The sequence below is a fragment of the Squalius cephalus genome (assembly GCF_949319135.1).
Source record: "Squalius cephalus genome assembly, chromosome: 16".
Lineage (NCBI taxonomy): Eukaryota > Metazoa > Chordata > Actinopteri > Cypriniformes > Leuciscidae > Squalius > Squalius cephalus.
Window position 1 is genome coordinate 10,551,014 of NC_137137.1, and position 14,930 is coordinate 10,565,943.

The 14,930-nt window shown below is 39.4% G+C and overlaps 1 protein-coding gene across 3 annotated transcripts in view; it reads right to left on the minus strand.

Annotated features, from left to right (window-relative positions):
* sema6bb (sema domain, transmembrane domain (TM), and cytoplasmic domain, (semaphorin) 6Bb) overlaps window positions 1–14,930 on the minus strand; it is a 125,773-nt gene that overhangs the window by 99,194 nt on the left and 11,649 nt on the right. Inside the window, exons 1-2 of one of the 3 annotated variants that reach the window (XM_079897849.1) lie at window positions 2,648–2,871; window positions 2,326–2,462 (exon numbers count right to left, since the gene is read on the minus strand). The exons of 1 other annotated variant lie outside the window; for it this stretch is intronic. In XM_079897849.1, coding sequence (XP_079753975.1) covers window positions 2,326–2,352 — 27 coding nt within the window. In that variant the 5' untranslated portion in view covers window positions 2,353–2,462; window positions 2,648–2,871. Of the gene's footprint in view, window positions 1–2,325; window positions 2,463–2,647; window positions 2,872–12,496; window positions 13,044–14,930 lie in introns of those variants that run through there. One more of the 3 variants, XM_079897850.1, reaches the window with a different exon arrangement.

The window sequence follows — 14,930 nt, forward strand, 5'->3', positions numbered from 1 at the left end:
ATTATATTAATGAATGCTCCAAGCAGCAGATGCCTGCAGAGATGCTGAGGCCGTGCTCAGCCGTTCCCTTTTTCAGAGGCTGCCGGTTTCAATCTGACAGGCAAATGGGGCAGTGCCACAACATCCGCAGCTGCTGCTGATGCAGAACACTCATCTCCAAAGAGAGTCAAACATACACTTTCCCCTTCTCTCATCTCTTGCTCTTTCTCAATAACCTCAGCTCCAAGATAAGCAGTAATGCAAAGTGGAGGTGAAAGCAAAACAGTGATTTTCCTTTCAGTTTTTATTTTGCCATACTGTATATGACAAAGACATAATAAATGCCACACTTTCATCTCCAGTGTTTACTAGTAGTGTCATTCTAAAAGACACAGGAGTTATCATTTGAATCGGTTTGCTGAGTCCTTCACTGAGTAAACAAAACAATTTGGACCTGACTATTTTGAAGGGGTTCTATTATGCCCTTTTACAAAGTCTTGATTTTGTTTTTGGAGTGTACTAGAATATGTTTTCATGCTTGAATGTTCAAAAAACAATATTTTTTACATTATTACAGCTCCTCTTTCCCCAGTCTGTCCCGGTTTCGATATAGTCCCTCCTTCCGAAATGTCCTGTGATTGGTTAGCTGGCCCAATGTGTTGTGATTGACATGCTTAGCGTGTGTTCGGGAAATCTCCCGGCCCTCCAGTTCTGCTCTAGTGTAAATATAAAGGATGGCGGCAATTTCAAACCGATTCAGACCCTGACAATGTTAACAAACAAGAGGAGCATCCAGAACAGATTTCATGCACAGACAATTATTCTTGTACATTATAGGTACGATGTTATCCACAATTTAATCATGATATTTGTCGGAAAACTATGGTTATACAAGCAGTAATCAAACACAAAATCACGGTTAATTTTCCTAAGGGGCGGTGAACAGCCTTACAGAAGCGAAAGCTTACAAAAACTATAGTAAACAACACTATATCAACATTAATGTTGGCTAGCAGGCGAGCGTAGCAACAACATAAAACTTATAAATGGAACTGTTAATAGAAAACACACCTACAAATAATAAGACATACAAGTTGTCATCCACAAACAACAGATTGTGCCGACAAAGTGGAAACTGCCCCATTTCAGGAGAAGCTTTTGTGTGTAGCCTGCATCGTGGTTCTGAAAGCTGTTCATCGTACAATGTACAGCGCAGAGATAAACGTCGGGCTTGTAATGTTCAGAAACAGTGTTTAAAATAAATTTGACCCATACCAAGTTCATCAGCCTTAGGAAGGTCAAACAACTGACATAGCAGCAGCTCGGCCAGGCCTCGTCCACTTTTCTGCGTATTATGGAGGAACATTATGACTTCATGAAGCCCGGAAAAATCGCGTTATAGTCCAAACAAGACATTTGTTGTAGTTCTTGGAAAGTGGATTCTGTTAAATAAAATATCTCCCTTTGGAGTGGACTTTTTTTATGCTCAAACATTAACATTACACACCAATTAAAGTTGAAAAAGTGAAAAATCATAATAGGACCCCTTTAAATTAATATTAATACAATCATAACGTAATACCCTTGTTCCTTGTATAGCAACAGCTGACAGAGAATTTCCATCATATGCAAGCAAAATGTAAATGGTAAAGGGCATCCAATACCATTGAAAAGTTTGGGGTCAGTGAGTACTTTTATTCAGCAAGGTTCCATTCAATTAATCAAAGTCAAAGTCAAGGCATTTATTCAGTGTTCAAAAGGTTTAAAATAAATACTGATCTTTTGAACTTTCTATTCATCAAAATATTCTGAAAACATGCAGGATCACATGAAGAATCATGAAACTTCTTTCAAAAACATAAAAAATACAACATTAAAAAACATGTAAGTACTACCATTGAACGGTAGTGTAAATGATTTGAATCCAACTGAAAGCTTGTGAATCGGAATAAAATAAAATGGATACCATACCAGCACTCTCTCAAGCCACTCAGCCATTCTCTCACTTTCATAGCAATTTTAGGCTCAATTAATTTTCACAGTTGGGAATTCTGATGTTTTTCATTGACGCCACATGGTAATTACTCTTTCATCTAATGTATGTGTGCTTTTTGAGTTCAGTAGCAGGGGTTTATTATGCCTGTGCGTCGCATGTTTGACGTCCGCTGACAAATCTGACTTTCAAGCATTTGTTAGGTTTAGCTTACAGTCTGTTTATATAGCTAAACATTGCAGCGTAGAGACTGTTTACCTTCAGTGGACCCGTGTGAAACGCTAAGAGGGGACATGAGAGAAAGAACGAGAGTGCGGTTAGTCTTATCTCATAAAAGAGAGGAGAAATCTGACCCAAGGAGCCCCAAGCTGTTCGTCCATAACTAGCTTGAACACCAGGCTGCTCTTCTGCTGCGCTCCTTCAAAGGAAATCTGTTGTCATCACTTATGGTACTGACGACAGTCATTAGAAACAAGGCAGGTGACATCGCCTGTGTGAAAGAAAGAAAAGCAATGGCCTTAAAAGCCTGAGTGCCATCCTTAACATTTGGCAGAGCCAACGCTCTCCCATGTCAGAGAGGTTGTTCAGTCGAGCCTGAGGCTATGCAATTAAACTCCCTCATACTGAGATTCATCAATAAACCAAGCATTAAAAAAAATACTTGAGATTGTTTACCACAACATATTTCTAGCGTGATCTGGAGAGGTTTAAATATCCCAGCCAATTTGCTCAGTATTTCCACACCAGCCGTTGCGGCTCCCTCGGCGCAGAGAGGAGCCGCATTTCGACCACCACTAATGTGGCGACCCGATGCCACGCAGTGTTGTGCTTCATGCAACCCCTTGCAGATCCCGAGGTCATGACAGACAGGGGGCAGGAGGACAGACCGGAGAGTTCTCAGGGATGATGGTCTCTGCCTGATCACTTCTAGAGTTTACACTGACGGTATCAAGTTTCCTTGACGACAGCGGCGGCGGCGGTGCCGGGTAGGCTGAAATAAAGCAGGGGTGACTTGCTATGCTATTTATACTGAGCAAGTAGATAATTGTTTAAAGGTTAGGCAGCGAGCAAAGCATAAACAAGCATTCTGTGATTGTGTGTGTGTGTGTGCGTGATGTCCCTGCGGCACAAAGAGGAAGAGTGTGTCACATGATCGCCAGGCTGCTTGCCCGGGATACAAGGCTCTCTTATGCCAAAGGTCTGTGTGTGCTGAGAAGGGGGCGGAGGGACTAATTCTGCTCTTTAAGATAACAGACTGAAATATGAGCAACAAGTATTTATAGATCACGCAAACAAAAAGCTTTTTAAAGGGAAAGTTCAGCCAAAAATTACAATTCTGTCATTTACTCACCCTCCTGTCATTCCAAACATGTATGATGTTGTATTTATTGTGTCAGGCTACAAACATGACAATCAAAAGCATAAAAGAAATCCATATAACTTGAAACTATTATTCACCTCCAATGAGTTGAACTCAGTTTGATTGGTAAACTGAAACAGTTGAACAGTTGTTTTAAACTGACTCAAAAGAATGATTTTCACAAATTGGGTTCTCAAATCACTGACTGATTCAGTGATTAAATATAATTAAATTTAAGTTACTTGATGATAATCTAGTAAAATCCAAATCATTGAGTTCAAGTTTTATGTTTTGTAGTAATATATAAATATTAGGCACATGAATAGAAAACTGCATGCCAAATTAAGACTTGCTTTCAGAAAAAATGCATCTTCTTACCTCATTGCAAAATCATCAGTGTCTTTGTCCATCCTTTGGAAGTCAATGGTAATAAAACTGTCTGGTTACCAACATTCTACAACATATATTTTGTGTTCAGCAGACGTTAGTTAAGTTATTTATTTAGTTATTTGGTTATGCAGGTTTGGAACGACATGAAAAATTAATAAAAAAAAATGACAGAAACATATTTTCTGTCTCTTTTAACTATCTCTTTAAGAATGTTTAGAATTTTTACTGGATAAAACACACACACACACAAAAAAACATGAAGAAAAAGTTTGTTTTGCAGTGTGACCTTGTGCTCTGTAAAGGAAAAAGACAAAACAATAGACACATTTCCAGGATTTAGAATGCTGAGGCAGGAGTAAGCTATGCTAACGGCTGAGCTAAGCTTCACAGCTCAACTCAGAAAATCTGTCTCTTTTTCTCTTTCTCTTTTTCTATTTGGTCTGACAGAAATGCCAGCAGCCTCTGATGCTTGCTGACCACAAAAACAAGTTATTAAAAGGCTTGAAAGGGGGTATGAATATTCACATGGGGGATTTGAGAGGAGAGGAAACGCAGAAGCCTGACAGCAGGGTGAGTAGTCAGGCTCCTGTCTCACTAAACGATTCCAACACAAATCCATTCAGGTCCTCATGAGCACACCGGGGTTAAAAACATTTACATACAAATACAAATATGCCACCACACACACACACACAAACACGTGCACACATACAGAGGGCTACAGCATCTGATTAGCATAATTCCTCTTCACTAGAGCAAAATCCATCACTGTGAATGTGCTGCAATTGATTCGAAATACATTAGCAAATTGTCATGTGAAACCAAGAATTGTAATCCCTAATCAAACGGATAAAAGCTCTCTCTTTCCATTTTCCCTCTCTTCTGTTTACGTGCACAAGCCCCAAATTGCTGTGTTTTCCCCACACAGAGAAGTGCTCTTAATAAGCGAGGATGCTTAACATCAAAGATTTTTGGCTTTTTGTCTGGGTGTTTCAGCTGAACGCCAGATTGATTCGTATGGTGTGTGTGTGTGTGTGTGTGTGTGTGTGTGTGTGTGTGTGTGTGTGTGTGTGTGTGTGTGTGTGTGTGTGTGTGTGTGTGTGTGTGTGTGTGTGTGTGTCTGACATCATCCCAAGGGAGCACCAGACTGTTACAGCAACTGCCCGCTGACACTAGACCTGTTGCCTCCAGATGGCCTCCACCACACACACACACTCACTCTCTCTCTCTCTCTCAAAATGTTCTCAGCACAAGAGTGATATCTTTTCATCTCTGGTTCAATATTAAGAGGTCTCTTTCATCCTCCATAAGCTCCAATCACTATGAATCTATAATTTGCTGGTACATTATTAAGTATGTAGTTACAGTCATGCATATCTCTACATTGTACTGTATGACAGTAGTTGTGTCAATAAAGCTGTAGAGACAGTCAGAGAGAGAGAGAGAAAGGAATTAATCTACAAAAGACATTGCATTACAGGTATATACCGTAATACAAAAATAAAATCAATCAAATAAAAGTCATTATTATAATGTGAAATAAATTATATATTATTAGAAGGTTATATACATACAGTATATAAACTACAGTATTACAATAATAATCTAATGAGAATAATAATTGCGAGTAAGGAGAATTTAGAGGGAAAATGTGCTTAAATGTCATGAAAATAATGTCAAAGTGTGATGGCATAAAAATATGCCTAATTTCCTTTAGGAAAAATTAATTTCTTGTTTTCTTACTGTTATTTTGGGGTAAAATATGACTGGGACATGTTTTCATGAGATTTACCCAAAGAGAGAGAGAGGGAGAGAGGTAGTCACCAGAGTTGACTGTGAGCTGATTTGTGCAGGAACTCAGGTTTTCTATACATTAATTGGTTCCTCTGAGTTCTTATTTTAAATGTTTTTAAGCCGCCAGCATCCTGCCCATCCATTAAACACCCACATTCCCTCTCCAGAGCCCCATCTCTTCCTCATTTTTCTCATCCGCTCTCAGGATTACCTCACTGCCTGGCATCTCTTCTTCTGCCCTCTGTCCTTTGCCCTCTCCCTCTTTCCCATCTTGAGCCCCACATTCATTTCAGGGCTACTTTGTTCAGTCTCTCTCCCTCGCTTATGCATGATTGCATCCTGCGGGTCACAGAATGCAGTTCGCTGTTAATGTTAATTACCTTGAGGCTGAGAACGAGCCGCTAGGACAGAGACAGAAATGAGAGAACTAGAGGAAAAGGAAAGTCCATAAACAAAGAGATGGTTAAACATTTAACAGTGGCGCTGCACTGTGCAAACAACCCTTACCTAGAGAGGAAAGACAGAATTGTGTTCTAGGTAAAAAGCACCTCTGCGGGGACAAAGAAAGGCTGTAAAACGCACATCTTCAGGTGTTTTTAACCACCAAAAAGCAGGAATGTGTCCTCAGAGGCTCAGTGAGTCATCGATGGCTTCATCCTCCTCATAAACACCACACACGCTTCCTGTCTACCTGAGAGACTGTGTTCTCACACCAGCTGCAGAGCAGCACCAGCCAAAAACAGCAAGCAACAATGTGAGAATTTTTGTGTTGGGGAGTGTGTACAGTATGTGTGTAGGTGAAAGCAAATGTGATAGACAGATGCAGCCTGAGGTGAGATAAAGAGAAAAAAAAACAGATGTAGTGTGTGTAAAACTGTTTAATGTGACACCTGGTATTATCATTCGGAGAATAGTCAAAAACACAAGGCCATATCGACAATACTGAAGGTTTTGTCAAACAAACCTTCAATTCACCTGTCAATTTGACAGTCAGTCAATCACTGGACAACAACTTGGGTTTGTTGGAGAACTGCAGGGGGGTTTATGAGTTGATGAAAAGCTACTAATTAATTACATAATAAAAATGTACCATTAAATAAATGAAAATAAATAATATAATATTTTCAAATCTCCTAATCTTCCGAGTCCCTGATCATTTGGATTCACAGAACTTCTCCAGTTTGCTTCACATCAACATGCAGCAACACAGATCACACAAAGCATTATCTAGAATTCAGACTAATATATTTTGCATTCGAAAGCAATGGTTTTTATCAACAAGACGTGCCAAAAGTTAAAAAAAAAATTAGACCCTCCCTTGAAATATGATCACAAGTGGTTTAAAGGAGACACATTTGAGATGCAAATAAAAACCAGGTGTAAACAGTGATGTCTCATTTGACCACTTGTGATCGGATCACCTGAGATGGATGTTAATATCAGTTGTGAACAGGCCCTGTGGCTGAGAGTAGCATCCCGTCTTTCTACTGTGACTGGCATAGTTTTTCCCAGGACTCCTCATTGTTAGCATATCCCATCATTAACAAATCTTCCTGCTGCCACTGCGTGAGAAAGATGTGACTGGGCCTCAGAGGACGAGCAAAGGCGCAGTGAAACATTCGCACACATTCAATCTAGTTTTTTCTATTTCTCTCTTCCTTACTCTCACACATCCGCTGTCTGTCTCTTTCGGTCTCTCTCTCTCTCTCTCACACACACAGAGACACACACGTTCTGTTTATTCACGCCCATGCAGCCTAACAATCTCGCCCACCATCTTTTCTCATCACCTCGTTCTCTCAGCCGAAGGCCTGGAATTGCATTCAGCATCTCCTTTCACAGCCCTCTCTGTGTTCTGAAAGAGTCATACACAGCCCTCCGCGCACAAAACTCTTTCTTTCTCTGATATCCTGCCTGCTGTTTACGCATTGAGGTGGCATTTATGTAGCTCATGCAGTGACTGTAAAGACTTTATCAGCTTGGATGAAAGGGAAGGGTGGAACAATAAGGTAAGGGGAAGGCAAAAGCAAGAAAGCAAAAGAAACTAAATTACATAGAAAAGGAAATCGAAATGATATGAAAAGTAGAACTAATGGAAAAGTAAAAAGGATCAGATGGAAAGCAAAAGAAGAGTAAGGAAAAGGAAGTAGAAAAAGTAAAACAAAACATTTAGAAAGCAAAAGAAAAGAAAAGGAAAGGAAAAGGAAATGAGGTAGAAGGAAAAGGAAAATGAAGTAAAGTAGAATGGAAAGAATGGAGAGGGGAAAAGAAAAGAAACAATAGAAAATGAAAAGAAATGAAAGGGAAATAGAAAAAGTAACCCTGTTAAGCATTGGACCAAGGAACGATGCCCACACTCCTCTAATTATGGGCTTTTCCAGGGGTAAATTCTGAATTCACTTATTCTGCTCGATGTGAAATATGTGGCAGATCAGTTGAAAAGAAAAAGATGAAAGATAGATGGATGTGGAATTAAACTTCAAGGAGAAAGGGTCTTCACTGAGAGGGAATGGAAGAGAAGCTCTATTACATTTTAATGGGTGGAGCCGTGACCTCCAGCACCACCTTATGGCAGGTCAGGAGAGGGGTTAACCCTCCAGGGGCAGGAGGATCATGGGAAATGAGGTTTTTGAGGTCACTGGTTAATGCGTTTACTGCTATAACTCCTATACCTTCAACAGACATAAATGCATGATGGGAAAACAGGGAATTGCAGGACCAGGCCGGTGAAAGACCGGGTGGGCATCTCAACTTGCGGGCCCCAGCGTGCTTCTCACCTTCTCTTTCAGCAAGCTCAACATGCTAAGTGAGAACATTGTTCCGGTCAATTTGTTCCTTTCAGAGTCCCAGTGGGCAGTGTCCTTTAGCCTGACAGCACACTGAGAGAAAGCACTCTGTCTGGAAGGGTCTGACATCAAGACAAGAGTGAGGGAGAGACAGAGAGACGTAGGGAGAGAAAGAAAGAGCGAGCGCTGTGCCAAAAAGGGAGGGACGGTTTGAGATATGGAGAAATCGAAGGCTGACAAAAGAAAAAAAAGAAAAGGGAAGGAAACCGGATGACAGTAAAAGACCAATAAAATGTACAGAAATGACAGGGGGGGGAGTTAGGGGGCCCTGTATTGGGGAGTGCCAGTGAATGGCGCCCCTCCGGTCATGGATCCCCTCGAAAAGGGTCCATGGAGGCGGGGGGGTTGGGGGTGTTAAGCAGCCGCAGGTGACGCAAAACCCCAAGGGCAACTGTAAGCGTGCATGTGTGTGTGTCCGCGCGTGTGCCCCCTGTGCCCGCAGCACCTGTTCCCTCGGCACACTGGCCTCAACACTTGCACTGAGGGGTGAAGTGCGGCTGTTGGGGGGAAAAGGGCGCACTTGAACAGGGCACCTATTCAAGAAAACTTGGAACACTCTCCATTTCCCTCCTCCACATTTCAGAATATCCTCCGAATTACATCCCAGTAAAATCAGCAGGAAGTTTGCTCAGGCTCGGTGCATGTTGGGAAAGTTGCACATCTCCACCTAAGGCTGGTAATAAAACAGCTCTGTGTTTGTTGGGGATAAGAACGGCTCTGCTGAACAGTCTGAAAAGTGCATTAAAGAAGTACAAAAAAACAGCAGAATTGACATTGTTGAGTATGACCCAGTTATGTTTCTGTTCTCAATGATGTGACTAACTTTTTGTCCTATAAATGAATTCAAAAATACATTAGAAATGCTATTCTACACAGCGACTTGAATACACCTCTTTTATGATGAAAACTCATTTTGATGAATCTATGATAGATTTTTGAGAGGCATAAAGCCAAAAAGGTCAGTGTGAAATAATGAAGCAATAAAAAATTCAAAGTATTCAATAATAACTTCCTAGACAAAAAAAAAAAAAAAAAAAAAAAAAATGTGGTCCAACCAACTTGCATAAAGAAAAAAGAAAACATTTAACATGAAATTTTCATAAAATCTGGCAAGGTAAAGAGGTCTCTTAAAATATCTGATTATTTATTGTCATTGTAAACAATATATTTTTTTTTTTGTTGTGTACACTAATGTACAGTAAGGAAAACATTCAAAAAAATTTATATGCGGATTACACCACATGACATTAAGCATCATTTAATTGAAACTTTTCTTGAAAATAGTATAAAAGTATTTTGAAAGCAATGAATACAAAGAGCATATTATATGGCCTGCGTTTAAACTAGATTTTTAAAAGATCATATACACTCTTATGTACATCACTGACCCAAATACAGAGTAAGTGACTGCTTCATTTCTTGCTCATGAAAACAACCAGTGCAGTGCAACAAATAGAATAAAAAAACACTGAAACCGATCTATTCTGAGTCGTACACTTCCTGTGCACTTTACACATTGTGTGCTGTGGTGCTAATGATAATTCAGTGTGTAATGAGTGGTTTTGTATGTGCGTTCGAAGAGGTCAGTGGAACGCTCATACAAATGCCACCCTCAGTCATGAATCATGGGCCTTAGGGACTGTCGAAATGAAAAAATGGGAACGCTTAAGCTGGACTGAAACCAAACAAAGAAGATGGATGATAATAACCCAATTCACAATTTAAAAAAATGAACAGTCCTAATGACTGCTTTTGAGCTTGAGACCTTTAATCATGTAGACAGTGAGACAATTTTGATTTTGCGTCAAAGAACAATTCTTGTTCGGTAAGCTTGAGTTGTTGAAGAAAGTAGGCTGCAATCCTATCCACATCTTACTTTTCTTTCACTAAAGAACATCGTCTCCACTGGCAAATCCTCTTTTCACCTCCTTTCTCATCTGCTCTCTCTCCTGAGTTCTTTTAAAATGCTCTCAACCTTAGGGACTTCACTCTCTTCTTTCTCTTTTTCCAGTCCACAAACCTTGAAGGATAACAAAAGAGTGCAATGGCTATTTGAATTTGAAACAGGGGCACTACGACAAAAAAAAAAAAAGTGTCTCACACCAAGGCTGCAGAGGGACTGTGCTGAAGAGCCAGTCATTCATGAAAGTTCACCCTCACGTTGAGAAAGCAGAATGAAAAATACTATTCTGAAACAATGCAACCCACTTAGTGTGGTGGAATATGAACAGCTGCCGAATGGGTGTACGTTCAAACACCTGGGTGATACGGCACGGTAAAACAAACATGTAAACACCCACCAACTAAACACATACCCTCTCTACTCATAAAGAGTCTTCAATGGTTCTTTCCATTCCTTTATAATCAAAATATCTATCAAGAAATGTATTGAGATGTATGAGCTATATGGGAGACTAAAAGACCCATGTGTTCTTCAGATCACTGTACTAGGGTCTGGGTTATTAACGCACTGGAACATATCGGTTTCCTAAAGAACTATGAAAAGCTCTTTGTGAAACTTAAGTTGGTTTTGCTATGAAATCTGCCAGTAAAAACCTTCTGGTTGTAATTGTTGTAATTTATTTTTAATAGTGCAGCACTAAATGTCAGTTCATAAGAAACAGGGTGAATGAGAAAAGAACAACGACACCTAGATTTACGTGCTTTCCATTTAACTGCTACTGTTCACAGTTTTATTTACACAATTGGTTTTGGTCAAAAGTGCATTTCTCAATACCTATAGTTCACTTTTCAAAAGTCTCCAGACAGTCATACAAGTGCATATAGATTAACTACTGGTCAGCATCTTTCAAAACTCACAAATTCTTTTCTCACTCACAGACAACTATTTGCAAAACTATTTGCAAAACTTTATGTATCATTCTCATAACTGTTAAATCATGTATGTTCAAATCAGCAATGTACAGCAATCCGCAATGTATTTGTATAGAAATTCCATACTGACGAACTTTAAATATCTAAAAAAAAAGATAAGAAAAACAACTACCACAATTAATGCCCTAGCTGACAACAATTTTGCCATGCCAGTTTCATTATAATCAATTCAAAAGAGCCCATCTTTGAAATACCATGTAAACATGTCTGACTGAGATGGATCAGGCATGCCAAGAGATTTTGCATCAACAGAGAAGAATGGTTAGCATTGTTATGTTATGTAGGTGTCAATCTGTTTGTTTAAAGGTGGATGTGTTGCACGGATATGTGCAGACACATATTTTTGTTTTACAGTATCAGAGCTACATTGTATGGTGGAATTACCATATGCCAAATGTAAGGCATGCTGAAGCATAACATTTTCACATTTTCCCCTTGTACTGTAATATATACGCTATAACAATTAAAGAGCTGTCCTTCTTGTAATACTAAGGACTTCTGGTTTCTTAAATTCTTGCTCAAAGTGTTTTGATGGGTGTAAATGTTAACTAGGTTATGGCAGAATGAATTCATTTGTTTTGGAGATTTAAGTGAATTTGAGATTAATTGCTGTGTCAAGTTGGTAAAGGTAGCTGTAAAGAGTTTGGAGAAAGAAGTCTCAGGTTACTAAATTGTAAAAGAGTGTACAAACGCAGGAGACATGAGAGCAAAAAGCTAGTAATAAAATAATAAATAGAGGCAAACGAGAGAAATAATATGAAGACAATGTTCTAAGAGCTGCATTTGATTAAAATAATGCCAAAACTTCAAACTAAATGTAATAATGACGAAAAGGCTGCAAGTAAAGTGAAATTGCGGTCAACACGTACATATTTTCAAGAAATGAACAGTGTTAATTATTTAATTCTGTTGTTCCACCATCCGTGAAGCTATAGCCTTCAACACAACCAGAATGTCATGGGCAAAATCAAGTCATGACCAACAACTCTCTATGTCTAAATAAAATAAAAAGTGTATTTGTTTAATTACATAAGCGGAATCCCTCATCTGACAACAATTACAACACATCTACAGTGAACAATATTATAAGACTTATATACTTGAGTAAAAACAGCACAATTCAGGGGCGCGTGCAGAACAAAACCCCATCGTCACACTGAGATGGAGAGGGGGAACCCGTAACAACTAGTCCTACAATCCAGAACAGAAGCGTAGCATTTGGTAAACCCGCATACTTACCGATAACAGCAGCGGGAAACGGTGAGCCCGGTTCTCTGTGAATGACTCGCCTCCTCGGGAACTATAATCCAGAATGACTGAGAGGAGAAGATGAGAGGAGGGGTCCGCGTGAAATCTACTCCTCTCTATCGCACCTGTCTCTGTGCAGATCTGATCCCTGATCTGACATCCTTAAGACAACTGTGTCCAAACCCCCAACAACTAACCCCCAACCCCAACGTACACAACGACACCTGTCCCCGGGTAAAAAACACCGCGCGACAAAGCTCGTCTATGCTGCTCGTGAACAAATGGCATTCCCGACTTGGTCCTGCAGCCGCTGTATTCCCCTTCGGACAGCCTTCCAGAATCAAAGAAGTCGCTTGGAATAAGCAGGGATAAACTGACTTCTGTCTAACAAATGATGGCAAAAAAAAAAAACAGTCCACGAAAGCGCAACCAGCTGTGCCTTATGAGAACGTGTCTGTTTGGGCTGGAAACACTTGCCTTATCAATCACCTACCGCTACAATACTTATTCAGTGCTGCGCCAGTAGAATGTACGCTTCTGAGCGCGTGGACAAAAAGGCACGTTCGTTTGTTTGGTGCGCGCGCGCCGCTGCCTCCAATTTGAGTCCAGCTTTTGCACTCCGCTAAAAGAAACTCTTATTGTCCGGGAGAAATTTAATATTTCCTGCAATCCCAGGGATGTAGCTCGCGGCGTTTGGTCTGAGAGAGAAAGATCACGCGTTTGCTATCTCAGCGCTGTTGTAAGTCTGTCACCCACAGCTATTGAAACGCAAGTCAATGCCAAAACCTGACGCAGAATAGAGCTGCAGACTGGAGCGGAATTAATTTGTTGTTAATCATTTGGGGTCAGAAAATACATCAGCGATACTTGGTTGAGTTGATTAGTCCTCGTATTAGACGTGCAAGTGGCAAAGTAAGTGAATTTGGAGATCGAAAGAGCGAGCATAGGCTTTAAAATAAAGTCATATTTTCACTGCAAAGGCAAAGTTTAAAATATAAGTTTTTATTCTTAATATAGAAACGTGAAATTATAAATAAAAATACCAATAAATTATAAATGACAATATATGCACACTGTCGTGATTTTAAGGCTTATATTTTAAATCAAATAATATTTTATGGAAATTTTATACTAAATATTTAAAGTCCCCATGAAATCAAAATGGAAGTTTTTTGGCTTTTAGTATGAATATGTTAGTCTTACTGTAGCTAGTGTGCAATCAAAACAAAGACAAAATTTGTATTTAGAAGATATAAGATTTCAAAACTTACAGTCTTGCACTTCTGCCAATATGGATCAATAATTTTGATGACATCACACTGCACTTCAGCTTCTCATTAGATTTTCTGTCCAATCAAATGCTCTAGAATCTACAGCGTTCCGCCCCCAAATGGACGCTGAAGCTGCAAATTGGTCACTTGTTCACACATTTACTATTTTCAATGTGGTGAATGGCACATAGTGCATTATAGGGGATAGGAAACGATTCAGACAGTGTAAATTTGCTGTCCATTGGGGCGAATGAAGTCTGGTTTCGTGTTAGTGCCAGTTATCATTCCTGGTGTGAATGGCCGTTCATACTTTTTTTTTAATGCATGCCAAAGCAGCTATATAGCAGTCTTTTTAATTCCTAAGAGCTGCACTGTCTGTACACTGATTTGAAACAAGTATACCTAAAATGCTATATCTAAATCTAGGTGAATACATCTGTGTCAATTAATACACTCCTGTATATAATATATTATTTTCTGTTCATTGAGATGCAGATTTACATACATTTAAATCTTAAAAAAGATTTAAAAAATGTAAAAAATTGCATACAGATGAGATTTTCAAGACAGGAAGGGTAATAATAACAATCCTCTCTTCTTGTCCCTTCTTCTTTTCCTCATACCTCTATCTGTGATCACACTCTTGCAAGTTAATGTGAGGACTCCAGACAACAATAGATGAGTCGCTCAGTGCAAACAACAGTGTTCATTCAGCAGTTGGTGACTTCATTAGTTAAGCTGAAGATGCCTTGGGCAGGTACATTAATGACTAAAAGACTGACATTATCAGACGGATAATAAACACACCTGAAAAAGTCCCTTTCAATGAACTGAGCATTTCCTCACCATGACTTAAAAACTAATTATGTTTATACATTGAAAAAACAAATCTAGGTGTGTGGTGTATGTATATCATAATATAAGTTAATTTAGAGTAATTAGACAGCATTGTGACAATTCAGGCCCTTCCACACAAAGCCAATTTGATTAGACGCAGTCGCAATTGGGGTAATTGAGTTGGCTAAGCCCCAATGGTTCACAATTATTACCCAGTAAGATTCTCCTTATTGTGATCTTTAAAAAAAGGTATCAAATTAGGCCAAAGAAACTTTGAGGGAAACATCTCGCTTTGTTCGCTTCTCCATATTTGATCT